This window comes from Asterias rubens, chromosome 1 (genome assembly GCF_902459465.1).
Source record: "Asterias rubens chromosome 1, eAstRub1.3, whole genome shotgun sequence".
Lineage (NCBI taxonomy): Eukaryota > Metazoa > Echinodermata > Asteroidea > Forcipulatida > Asteriidae > Asterias > Asterias rubens.
In genome coordinates, this window is record NC_047062.1 from 3657671 (window position 1) to 3670448 (window position 12778).

The 12778-nt window shown below is 38.9% G+C and overlaps 1 protein-coding gene across 3 annotated transcripts in view; it reads left to right on the forward strand.

Moving 5' to 3' along the window:
- LOC117289320 (N-acetylated-alpha-linked acidic dipeptidase 2-like) overlaps positions 1 to 12081 on the forward strand; it is a 30590-nt gene extending 18509 nt beyond the window's left edge. For 2 of the 3 annotated variants that reach the window (XM_033770404.1, XM_033770396.1), the window contains exons 6-18: positions 683 to 812; positions 925 to 984; positions 1660 to 1750; positions 2380 to 2469; positions 3592 to 3677; positions 5123 to 5242; positions 6559 to 6644; positions 7808 to 8031; positions 8752 to 8842; positions 9617 to 9869; positions 10137 to 10218; positions 10910 to 11002; positions 11723 to 12081. In XM_033770404.1, coding sequence (XP_033626295.1) covers positions 683 to 812; positions 925 to 984; positions 1660 to 1750; positions 2380 to 2469; positions 3592 to 3677; positions 5123 to 5242; positions 6559 to 6644; positions 7808 to 8031; positions 8752 to 8842; positions 9617 to 9869; positions 10137 to 10218; positions 10910 to 11002; positions 11723 to 11933 — 1617 coding nt within the window. In that variant the 3' untranslated portion in view covers positions 11934 to 12081. Of the gene's footprint in view, positions 1 to 682; positions 873 to 924; positions 985 to 1659; positions 1751 to 2379; positions 2470 to 3591; positions 3678 to 5122; positions 5243 to 6558; positions 6645 to 7807; positions 8032 to 8751; positions 8843 to 9616; positions 9870 to 10136; positions 10219 to 10909; positions 11003 to 11722 lie in introns of all 3 variants that reach the window. The other variant, XM_033770411.1, reaches the window with a different exon arrangement.
- Positions 12082 to 12778: the final 697 nt, after the last annotated feature.

Here is a 12778-nt window from a genome sequence, read left to right on the forward strand (position 1 = left end):
AATGGTACTAATAATGGGAAAACCGTATGTCTTTAGCAATCAACCATTGAACAGGGAAAAAAATGAGATGTTTCTTGAAAACTTCAAGTGACTCGATCAGCTGAACAAATTTGATGAGTTAGAAATCTAGATTGAGGTCATATGGAAGTGGGTCAATTAATAGGGGTCATCATGGTCCTGCAGGAGGTCAGAGGCTCCGTGAGGTCAGATAGATTTTAATAATTGTGATACCATCTTGAAGGGCTTTACTGTGACTGCTGTTAGTCACTCATAAATTAGCCCAAGGTTTGTAGTGAACTGCACTTTGACTGTTGGTCGAGTGGATATGTTATGACAATTTGTGTGCTTATGAGATAGTCTAACTGATATGTCTAGTCATTTTAAGAATATAGGTCTGTTCCTGATGGTGCTAGAAAAACAGGTTTTGGTAGAGACAAGTTTCGGAAGTCTTCATTACCATGTTGGACCCACGCTTGTTGGAGCTACACCTTGCATACCATACCAGGTTTCAATCCCATACAATATGTATGTCATTGGTATCCAAATTGTCCCTGCTCAGACCATCTCTCTGGTGGTGTTATTTTCAAGTACCACATTCAGCTCCTTTAAATTTTCATTAGCATAATTTGCATATCATTAACATAAATTATAATAACCTCACTGTGTCTACGTATATTTACAGGTGAAGCAAGCTCAAATCTTTGGTGCTATTGGTTTAATCCTGTACTCTGATCCTGCGGATTATGCAGTGGGTGGTATCAGCAGCGTGTACCCAGATTCCTGGTGGCTCCCTGGGTATGGGGTACAGCGGGGTTCCTTGTATATCACAGGGGTAGGAGGAGACCCCCTCACCCCAGGGTATCCATCTTTAGGTAAGGTTGTACCCAGATTCCTGGTGGCTCCCTGGGTATGGGGTACAACGGGGTTCCTTGTATATCACAGGGGTAGGAGGAGACCCCCTCACCCCAGGGTATCCATCTTTAGGTAAGGTTGTACCCAGATTCCTGGTGGCTCCCTGGGTATGGGGTACAACGGGGTTCCTTGTATATCACAGGGGTAGGAGGAGACCCCCTAACCCCAGGGTATCCATCTTTAGGTAAGGTTGTACCTGGATTCCTTGTGGCTCCCTGGGTATGCTATAAAACGGGGTTCCTTGTATATCACAGGGGTAGGAGGTGACCCCCTCACCCCAGGGTACCCATCATTAGGTAAGGTTGTACCCAGATTCCTGGTGGCTCCCTGGGTATGGGGTACAGCGGGGTTCCTTGTATATACCTTTGCATTTAAGAGCTCATCTGTAGATGACAGAGGGCCCAATCAGTAGACGACAGACGGCACTGTTGAGATCACTGTTATTTGTCCACACTGTCAATTATGGACCCTTTCTAAACCTTGGTCTTGGCTCCGTGAGTTACATGGACTTTGACCTTTCTATGCTACACCTGGTGAGGGTTGCAAGGGGCTGGGACCATACCAGAAACACCCAGGCAACCTCCTTCTCTAAGCGTTAAGTGCACTAGGTTCTTTTTGTGCATTACACAACACACTGGACCTACCACTTCCAATCTAAAATGATGAGGTTTGACCATCATATTAGGAGAGACAACATTTTGTGATTGGTATTTTGAATTCTTTGATTGATTATTTCTCTCATTGTAGATGGTGCGTTCAGAGAGGAAGAATCCTCAGTTGGTCTTCCTGAGATTCCTGTACAGCCCATCGGATATGACGATGCTAAGATCATTCTTGGGTAAGATTAGGAAGGGTTTGACATTTGGTTGTTGATATGAGGTGTGGTGTCTTCTCCGGTGGCGACACCCAGTGAATTAAAAGGCAGTGCATTCTCCTCTACCAGCCAGGCTCCTAGTGGATGATACCCATGCCTACATCCTTGCAGACTGTGAAGAGGGTAACCCTGTTTCAGCCCTAGGAGTAGGTGGCAACATGACAGTTGAGCTGGTTTGACAGCCAAAATTAGCTAAGTCTAGCCCTCACTTTGAAGTTGGTGTCCAGCCTTATGGGCTGTGCGATGTATCATAAAAAGAATGTGTTTGAATAGGGGCCGATTTCACAAAGAGTTGAGATTGATCTTATAGATGGATTGCACATGACGACATACGCCACCAAAAGAGCTGTAGCTGTTTTACAGAACACTCTCCAAAAAGAGATTTTAATATGTTTGCCCAATAGGTATTTTCTGAGAGCAAAACTCAAAATTCTTGAATGTGTAATAGCAAACCAATCCCATCAGACCGACAGGTTCTGCAGTTGATGCATGCCCTTCAAGTTTGCCGGATAACTGTTTCCTAAGAAGGAGCAAGCCCTCGACAAAAAGGAAAACAACTAAAACATTTCACTCTTTGATTAATTTGTCTACAGTGAGCTTGAGGGCGACACTGCACCGAGTGAATGGCAGGGAGGGCTGAGTGGACTGACCTACAAGCTGGGCCCAACATTGCGAGACAATAAGTATGTTTACAATTAAAATAATCATCAGTTAAAGGCAGTGGACACTATTGGTAATTACTCAAAATAATTATTAGCATAAAACCTCACTTGGTAACAAGTAATGGGGAGAGGTTGATGGTATAAAACATTGTGAGAAACGGCTCCCTCTGAAGTGAGGAAAGCAGTAATTTTCGAGACCTCATAATTAGAATTTGAGGTCTCGAAATCAAGCATCTGAAAGCACACAACTTCGTGTGACAATGGTGTTTTTTCTTTCATAGTTATCTCGCAACTTCGACGACCAATTGAGCTCAAATTTTCACAGGTTTGTTATTTTATGCATATGTTGAGATACACTAAGTGAGAAGACTGGTCAGTGACAATTACCAATAGTGTCTAGTGTCTTTAAAGGGAAGCATCAGGAGGCATGGTTCATACTTCACGCTAAGGCTTGTGATGCGAATTATGTGATGCAAACCAATCTTGTTCGCGCTGTTTTCTATTTTTTTTATGCAGGGAAGTTCGCTTAGTTTATTTGATGAGCGATTCCCAGGATTATAAAGCAGTGTAACACTAATGAGCCAAACTTAGAAAGTGCAATAACTGAAGGAAATCTAGGTGTACTGTGCAAAAATGAAGACGGAAAAAACACCTAAAACACACTTTTTATAACAAACGTAGAACAAAACTGTGGAAAGGTGGAGCATATAGATGCATAGTTTAGTCATTAGCGAGTTGAAATAAGTAAGATTTGAGTGTGAGATTAAAGGCAAGTTATACCTTCGTTTTTTGGTTTGTTTTTTTGAACGGTTTACTTGGTTTAATAAATGTTGAAATGCTCAATAGCTAACATAGGAAAATTGCATTTCGAAAGGCAGTTTTGTTTTGAAATGACGCCAAAAAACTGTAGCGTTTATGTCCACACGGAAAGAGAAAAAAATAGTCCATAGTTTGAATAAACAACCTGAGAAATGCTCTGAGAATTGTGTCATGCATGAAACATTTCTCAGATTGACAGTCTTTTGAAATAAAATACTTTAGAAGGGAATCGTAGAGACCTGAAAATACCTGGTGGAGACCTGTCCTTACACTGCTGCTAATCTGTCACTGATATTCCTGTTTTTTCCCCTCTTTTCTTCCAAGGAAAGTGAAACTGGAGGTGTTTAATAAAAATGTGCGACGGTCGACGTATAACGTCATTGGCATGATACCAGGAAGTGTTGAACCAGGTAATCACTGATCAAAAAATATGAACACTGGACAAAAAATATTAAGTAGGAATTGAAACTTTGCATGGTGGAAGTAGAGAAGTTTGGGGTAAGCCCATGTGAATTTTCATTCATTCATTAATTTTATTTAAAAACAAAAACTGGCAGCACGGAGCTGAATAATGTGGCATTACAAGGTAACAATATTGATAAAAATTGCAGAGATAAAATACATAAAAATTGCACCACCACGGGGTACATAGGAACATTTTAAAATAAGATGACAATGAATAAATCAGCTAAAAAAGAGTAACCCTAGCATTTAAAAACTAAACAAATGTCAAAAACAATGATGGCAAAAATGGGAAAGCAAATTTGATAAAACAAAATAAGATAAACAAACAAATACAGGATGTGGGAGACCCACTATGAGGATATCTTAGAGTTGTTAACCACCGTTTTCCAGAACCAACACTACTCACAAGAGACATTCACATGGTGCAACCATAAACCTTTCTAAGTTAAATAATATTAACTCAGAATGAAATAAATAAGGGGGGAAACAGAAATTGGAAATTAAATAAAAATCAACTTTAGAAAGCATTGTGCTTTGGAATGACACACATTTATTTTTCAATTTCATTCTGCTGTTTGGGTCGAGTGTGGAGATATTTACAAACCTGGCTTACAAGGGAAAACTCATCAAGGACTCGAATTTATTGCAAATCGGCCTGCTTAAAAAATAAATTGGAAAAGTTTCTTGCCACCACTTTTCACTTATTTTTACAAAAGGAATATGTAATTTTGGTAAATTAGACTTTTTTTATTTTATAAAGAAGGAAAAAGTGGTGGCAGGATACGGTAACTTTTCCAATTTATTTCATAAGCAGAAAGAATTAATAATAATAATAATAATAATAATAATAATAATAATAATAATAATAATAATAATAATAATAATAATAATAATAATAATAATAATAATAATAATAATAATAATAATAATAATAATAATAATAATAATAATAATAATAATAATAATAATAATAATAATAATAATAATAATAATAATAATAATAATAATAATAATAATAATAATAATAATAATAATAATAATAATATTCGGTTTTTATATAGCGCTTTGTACACCACGTCTCAAGCACTTCCAAAATTATTACCCTGATCACCGGGCCATTTCATTCCTTAAACCATCTCGGCTCCTTGGGGTAGCGCACTAAGCTAAACCAATCACAAGAACCATCTCTGCCCTCACAAGTACCCATTTACCCCTGGGTTGAGAGATGCAATTATAGTAAAGTGTCTTCCTCAGTGACACAAGTGTCACGACCGGGATTCGAACCCACACTCTGCTGAAGAGAAACAGCAGAGCTTGAGTTCGGTGCTCTTATTCGCTCGGCCACGATACGCAACGACTTTCATTAAATAGTGTTTTATTTTCTTTGCAGATCGTTATGTGATCGTTGGGAACCATCGTGATGGTTGGGTGTTTGGTGCAGTAGATCCATCCAGTGGTACGGCTGTTCTTATGGAGCTGGCTAGATCCATGGGCAAACTTTATAAAGAAGGTAGGCTCTTACGACCTGGAAAAACCAGGGCCCAATGTCATAGAGCTGATTAAAGGATTTGGGTACTTTTTCAAAATGTCCATATATTTACATTAAACTTACAGGGTTTGAAGATAATGATAGTGGAAAGCTTCCCTTCAAATATTACTGAGGTGCTGTAGTTTGAGAAATGAGTAAAACAATGTAATGAAAATATGTTTGTAACGCTTAAAATAATTTTGGTCTCATGAGGCGAAAATTATTTTTTAATTTAATATTTAATATTTGAGTTTATATAGCGCTTTTTCATTCCCGAATGGGTGTCTCAAAGCGCTTCAAATTATTACCCCTGGTCACTGGGCCTTAATTCACTCCTTATAAACCATCTCGGCTCCCTGGGAGACATTGTGGACATTGTGGTTTTTTTTCCTACAAAATGTACAAACACCCTTTTTCAGGCACTGGACACTATTGGTTATTACTCAAAATAATTGATAGCATAAAAACTTACTTGGTAACAAGCACAAGGGAGCTGTTGATAGTATAAAACATTGTGGGAGACGGCTCCCTCTGGAGTAACAAAGCTTTTGAGAAAGAGGTAGTTTCACACTCAAAGACTTCAAGTCTAAAGCCTTTTTATTAGGTATCTGAAAGGATGCACTTTTGTGCAAAAAGGGTGTTTTGTCTGTCATTATTCTCCTGCAACTTCAATGACCAATTTATCCCAAATTTTCACAGGTTTGTTATTTTATGCATGTTGGGATACACCAAGTGAGAATACTGGTCTTTGACGACAGCAAAGGTGTCCAGTGCCTTTAAGCAACTCTATGAAATTTGGCCCTGGAATATATAAACTTGTAATGAAGTTGACTACTCAACCACATCCAACGATAGTCTGCGCAACGCGCATTACAGAAATCATGGAGCATTAAAGTGGGCCCTCTAGTGCCGCTTCTGTACGACTGCTTCCCAAAAATGTTTTGACTTTTTGATAGCGGTTGGTGAGCAGAACTAACATGGGTGGGGGGGGGGGGGGGGTAAGTGGTTGCGTTGCTGAGACTTGAAAGCCTGTTGGATTTAGACTGATCAAAAAGTCAAGTCTAGCAGTAAAGTAGATGTTGCTATAAACGTGTGTGATGATGGCGGTTAAAAATATGCAACACCTACACAAATTTATACATAGAATCTACTCAAGATTTTTCATGGACTTTAAATGCTCAACTTTTAGGTCACAGTTTTTTGTAGACCGACTCAAAACATAAGCAGGTGAGAATTTGCTTTGATAGTATTTAAAGGATCAAATTCTCCAGGAGTGATTACGGTTGATTTTTTATCAGGCAGATTTCGACCTCGTCGTTCCATTGTGTTCTGCAGCTGGGGAGCCGAAGAGTACAGTCTGATCGGGTCTACAGAATGGGTTGAGGTAGGCAATTGTTTATTTCTCATGGGCTAGAAAAGAAAGTGTAGAGTTATACAATGAATTTTTTAGTGGTTGATTATTCTTTAAAGGCACTGGACACTATTGGTCATTACTCAAAATAATTGTTAGCATAAAAACTTACTGGGTAACGAGCAATGGTGAGCTGTTGATAGTACAATACATTGTGAGAAACGGCTCCCTCTGAAGTGACGTAGTTTTGAGAAAGAAGTAATTTCTCACTCAAATATTTGAACTGATTTGAGACCTCAGCTGAGCTCTCGAAATCAAGCATCTGAAACCACACAACTTGTGCAAGCAAGGGTGTTTTTTCTTCCATTATTCTCTTGCAACTTGGAGCTCATAATTTCACAGGTTTGTTATTCTAATGTATTTGTTGAGATACACCAATTGAGAAGACTGGTCTTTGACAATTACCAAAGGTGTCCTGGGGTGGATTTCACAAAGGTAGTCCTAACTTAGGACTAGGCAATGCTAAGAGATAGGACCAGTCCTAAGTTAGGATGAGTTACTGGTCCTAACTTAGGACTGGTCCTATCTATTAGCATTGCCTAGGACTAGTCCTAAGTTAGGACTACCTTTGTGAAATCCACCCCAGTGCCTTTAAGTGTAACCATAGGAGTTACACAAATGCAGTAAGGTTCCACGAGGGCATCCCAGTAAGCCAAAAAGACAAAGATAAAACCTGAGACAAATAATCTGATCAGAAAGAAATTAAGAGACTGCTAAGGAACCAGAAATCTGCAGGAAAGGAGGCAACTCTTTAAAATAAACCAAAATGATATAACTTTTTGCTTGGGACTATAAAGTGCAGTAAAATTGGATTTGCATATTTTGGAGATTCTGGTGAATGGAGTTTATTGATCATTGACCAAAGGAAATTGTTTGGCAAAAAGAAAGACTTAATTTCTTTGCAAACATGTGGATTTTGACTTAATTTTTCAAATTGATACTCATTTTCATTCTATGACCTTCTGATCATGATGAATATGAATGACAGAGCAACAACTGACTTCACAGCACGAAAGCTTACAAAACTATTCCACATCTTGGGAGACATTAATGTCTGGCAGTTTTTCTTCTCTTTGTCATGAGATGTAATTCTCAATTTGATCGTTAATTTTCAAATCAACAACCTTTTTCAACAGGAGTTTGCCAAAACCCTCGGCAAGAGAGCAGTAGCGTATCTCAATGTGGATATCTCAGTACAGGGTAACTACACATTTAGAGCTAAGTCCACGCCGAATCTCTTCAGTGCAATCTATGAGGCTACTAAGCAAGTCCCTGACGTTCCTTTACCCGGCCACATGGACACCGTGTACGATACTTGGGCAAAAAGGAAACCCTGGTCTAGTGAGAATCCTTTGCCATAGTAAGTACATTGCATATAAGTATAAGGCAGTGGACACTAATGGTAATTACTCAAAATAATTATAGGCAAAAAGCCTTATTTGATAACAAGTAATAAGGAGCTGTTGATAGTAAGACATTGTGCGAAACGGCTCCCTCTGAAGTAATGTAGTTTTCGGGGAAAGAAGTATTTTTCCACGAATTTGATTTTGAGATGTCAGAATTACATTTTGAGGTCTTGAAATCAAGCCCCTGAAACCAGACAACTACGTGTGACAAGGGTGTTTTTTCTTCCATTATTATCTCGCAACTTGGACAACCAATTGAGCTCAAATTTTCACAGGTTTGTTATTATATGCATATGTTGAGATACACCAAGTGAGGAGAACTAATGGTCTATGACAATTACCAATAGTGTCCAGTGTTTTTTGAATCTCATCACCTTTATTCAAGGCTCTTCATGGGTCATTTCAAGACTTGCATCTGATCTTCTGCATAAATATATTCCCATTTGTCAAATTCGTTCTGCTGGCCAATCCTTACTGATGCAAACTACTGTTTCCACAACTCTGTTCTGATTTTCAAGGGACTTTTAAAGACTCCCTCGTTTGAATCTACATTTTTGTAACAAATTGCGTCATATATTTCAATGGGTGTTTGTTTTTTGTTGTGCATAGATCCTTATTATACTCACACCAAGCAAAGTTTCAAATCCTATTTCTTTTCTTGTGTTTGGTGGTAGTGTTTCTAATGTTGGATCGGGGAGTGACTATGCAGCGTTTCTAGGTGAACTTGGAATATCGTCAGTAGATCTACGCTATGACTACAACACAGTAAGTGCCACTCCTTGGAGTTCTCATTATAGTTCTCATTTAATGTCCGAGCGGATACCCAAGCCTACATCCGTATGGACTGTAAAAGGGGTAACACTGTTTCAGCCCTAGCAGTAGGTGGCAACAGCCTCTGGAATAAAATAATTGTAGCCCACACCTTGAAGTTGCCATCCGTCCTTGTGTGTATGGCGACTTGCATTAAGATTAAAATAAAACGGACTCGAGCTCAGGTGTTTCTGATCAGCAGAGTGTGGGTTCGAGTCCCGCTCAAGACACTTAACCATTACTGCTGCAATTTCAGATGGGACATAAAGCCTGTGTGTTATGTAATGCATGTAAAACTCTGTGCACTTATCCTAAAGAGAAAGGGCTCGCCCAGGTGTTCCTGGTTTGATTGGCTGCATATTGCGCCACAGCTTTGTGCTTTGTTGTGAAAACAAATTTAAGTTTCCCTCGTCCTTTACACAAACCCTTCCACCTAGACAATTTTGATCTCTTAATATTTCATGTATTTCAAATAAATATTTTGCCGTTATTTCAAACATTTCAGTACTCCTTTTAAATTTGTTATTGCTATGTATTTTGCTTATCCTATATTGTAAGATTTTATGGAGCTTTCTCAGTGTATTTTTATATGTAGCTGATTTTTATATTTGTGTAAAGCGCTTTGTATTGAGGCCATGCATAAGACGCTTTATAAATGTTCCTTTATTATTATTTATTATTATTATTATGCATTTTTAATAAAATTCTGCCTTTGTCTTTTTTTTCTAGGATTTGAATATTTCCAGCTATCCCTTGTATCATTCAATGTACGAGACCTTCCGCCTGGTATCGGAGATCATGGACCCTGACTTCCACTACCACCTTGCAGTGAGTAAGGTGTGGGGCGAGCTGGCTAGATCCCTAGCAGACTCAGTCATGTTGCCGTTCGACTGTCGCACGTATGTTGCTCACCTTCAAGGCTCGATTACAACATTGAAAACCACTTATGCCGCTAAGATGTTGACCAAAGGAATCACTTTCGGTAAGAAGGGGGTTTGTAGTTTTTTTTTTATGTTGTACTTATTTTACAAGATTATCCCAGGCATTTTTAATATAAAAGAGTTTTTTTCATAGCATAACTTTTTTTGCAAAAAACAAAATACTAGAAAAGGTTTGCCAAACAAGTTATTTGTGATCAAAAAATTTCCACAGGAATCAGAGCAAAATGTCATTAGCTTTTGACGCATCCATGGTTTTTTATTCAGCCGACAGTGAATGATAATAAAGTTATCTTTTGGTTGCTTTTCAGACTCGATTGACGCAGGTATGGCCAGCCTGACCAAGGCTGCTGAGGAACTACACAAGTACATTGAGGGCCTCGACAGTAAAAAGTAATAAAACCAGCGGCATAGCTAGGATGTCTTCACTAGGGAGGGAGAGGCACATAGGGGGCATTGCTTTCCAGTGGGGGCAGGGGACCATGTTTTTACCTTTTTGGGCACTACATTCATCTGGACTTTGTCATGAGTGGGGGGGGGGGGCTCTGAAAAATTGGAGGTGGGGTGCACATATCACTCTAATATCCCTGATCTATAGACGATGTGACCTCTGACGTCACTCGAAAACCATAACATGATTCGCGCGCATACCGCCGGGCAAAACCTTTGTGTTTTGGCAGCCATCTAGAAAGTGTATGCAAATCTTACCATGACTACGCGTCTCTTTGCCCGGCGAAACATGACGTATACAGTGTTTTGTCAACAGAGGGCGGTTTGAATGTAAACATAGGTCACACTCACATAATCTATTGAGAACACAATTATATGACATACTTATATTTCACCAAAGATGAAGCTAATTGTAGAACCAAGCTTGGGAAGTAGTTGATCTTCAATAAGGACAACAAAACTGACCTCTATAAGGTGTTACTGCATACCATTACAGTAACAGGCATTTTTAAACCAAGTATCACAGCACCTACATCCCCACTACCCCAGTGCACTAGGCATTCCTCGGACCATCTCATCTCCTTAGGATATTCCTTGGTATTCTAATTGCTATGTATGTTTGTTGTTGCTGCAGTCCCTTTGAGGTGCGTAAGATCAATGATCAACTGATGTACATGGACAGGGCGTTCACAGATCCCGCAGGTCTACCAGGGAGACCATTACAAAGGTATGATTCAAGACAAAGCACAGAATTGGTTTATGGGATTTGAGGTATTGAACGGTGAGGTATCGATATATATTTGGTTTGCGGTTAAACCATGTGTGTATCTACTTGCTGGGTAGACTATGTTCTTTTGATAACTCGTCTTGCTTTATATTCTACTACCACTGAGTAGATTTTTCGAATTCGGGAGACTTCTCTGCTGCCGCAGAGTAGATTTTAGGAATTCAGGAGATTTCCCGGTTTAAAAAGAACTGTCCTGTCTTTTAAAATCGGCAGGGTTTACTACTTTTGCTTTTGTGGATTGAAGAATTAGTAGTTATAATTTGTTGAGTGCTGTGAGAGCTCACTCATTATCCTGTACGAAAGTGTGACGTAACTCCAGTCGCTGCAAACTGCCGCAAGGTTTGAGGTTAAGGTGAAGTTCTTGTCTGGATATGCAATTATCCAATGTACTATGTTAACATAGTGTTCCAATATCTTAACACAAAACTAATTGTTCAGTTTCCCTCGTGGTGTATAAAGCCCAGTTCATTTTTCCTGGGAATGCAAATGTGATACAAATTTTGATGCCTCAAATCTGCAACAATTGAACTTCAACTCCTGCAAAACATTTTCAGCAAAAACAGCCCTGTGACGTCAATAGTTGCATTCGCATTTGTTGAAGTATGAGCGGGGCTTTACTTGAGAATGGATCGGTATTTATTTTGTTTTTTCTCCGTACAGGCACATTGCGTTTGCACCAAGCAGCAAAGACAGTTACTATGGCGATGCTTTCCCAGGGATCATGGATCTGATGTTTGACATTGAGAATTCTGCAGATCCCGAGGCCCAGTGGGAGGCAGTCCGTAAACACATGTCAGTTGTGGCATACACTCTACACTCTGTGGCTACGACACTAACAGATGTCAACGTGTTGGGGATACAACCAAGCTAGATTACTTTAACATTTTAAATATAATATGAGTCATAAATGCACCTTGAGATATGAAGCTAAAGCACTTGGGTTGTGATTTAAAGGCAGTGGACACTATTGGTAGGTACTCAAAATAAATATCAGCATAAAACCTCACTTGGTAACGAGTAATGGGGAGAGGTTGGTAGTATAAAATATTGTGAGAAACGGCTCCCTCTGAAGTGATGTAGTTTTCAAGAAAGAAGTAATTTTCCACGAATTTGATTTCGAGACCTCAGATTTAGAATTTGAGGTCTCGAAATCAAGAATCTGAAAGCACACAACTTCGCATGACAAGGGTGTTTTTTTTCTTTCATAGTTATCTCGCAACTTCGACAACCAGTCCCGCTGAAATTTTCACAGACTAGGACTATGTTCAACATGTGCTTAATACTGAAGCACCAACTGATTGCAATTAGTCTTTTATTATATCATGAATTGTTTCTGCTTGTGATGTTAATGCTGAACTCGATTGAGTTTGTTGTTCTAACATTTTGTAAAACTAAATATTCTTTCGACAAAGTGAATGAACTAGTGTGACGTGTGTGTGTGTGTTCCACAGGTGCCTTAGGTGGGAATTGAACCCATGACGTTTCACACTGTAGACCCAAATGCAATGCAAGACTACAAACTAGACTGCAAACTATAGAAGCACATTGAGGAGAGATTGGTTTTACTTGGCAAACTTTTACCATCCCTTAATCATGAAGCAACAAATTTATGTACTAGTGTGACAAATGAACCCTGACAAAATATTTGCAAGACACTGACATACAAATTTTGTAAATTTATGTGCATTAAATGTCACATTGATTTGAGTTATTCAA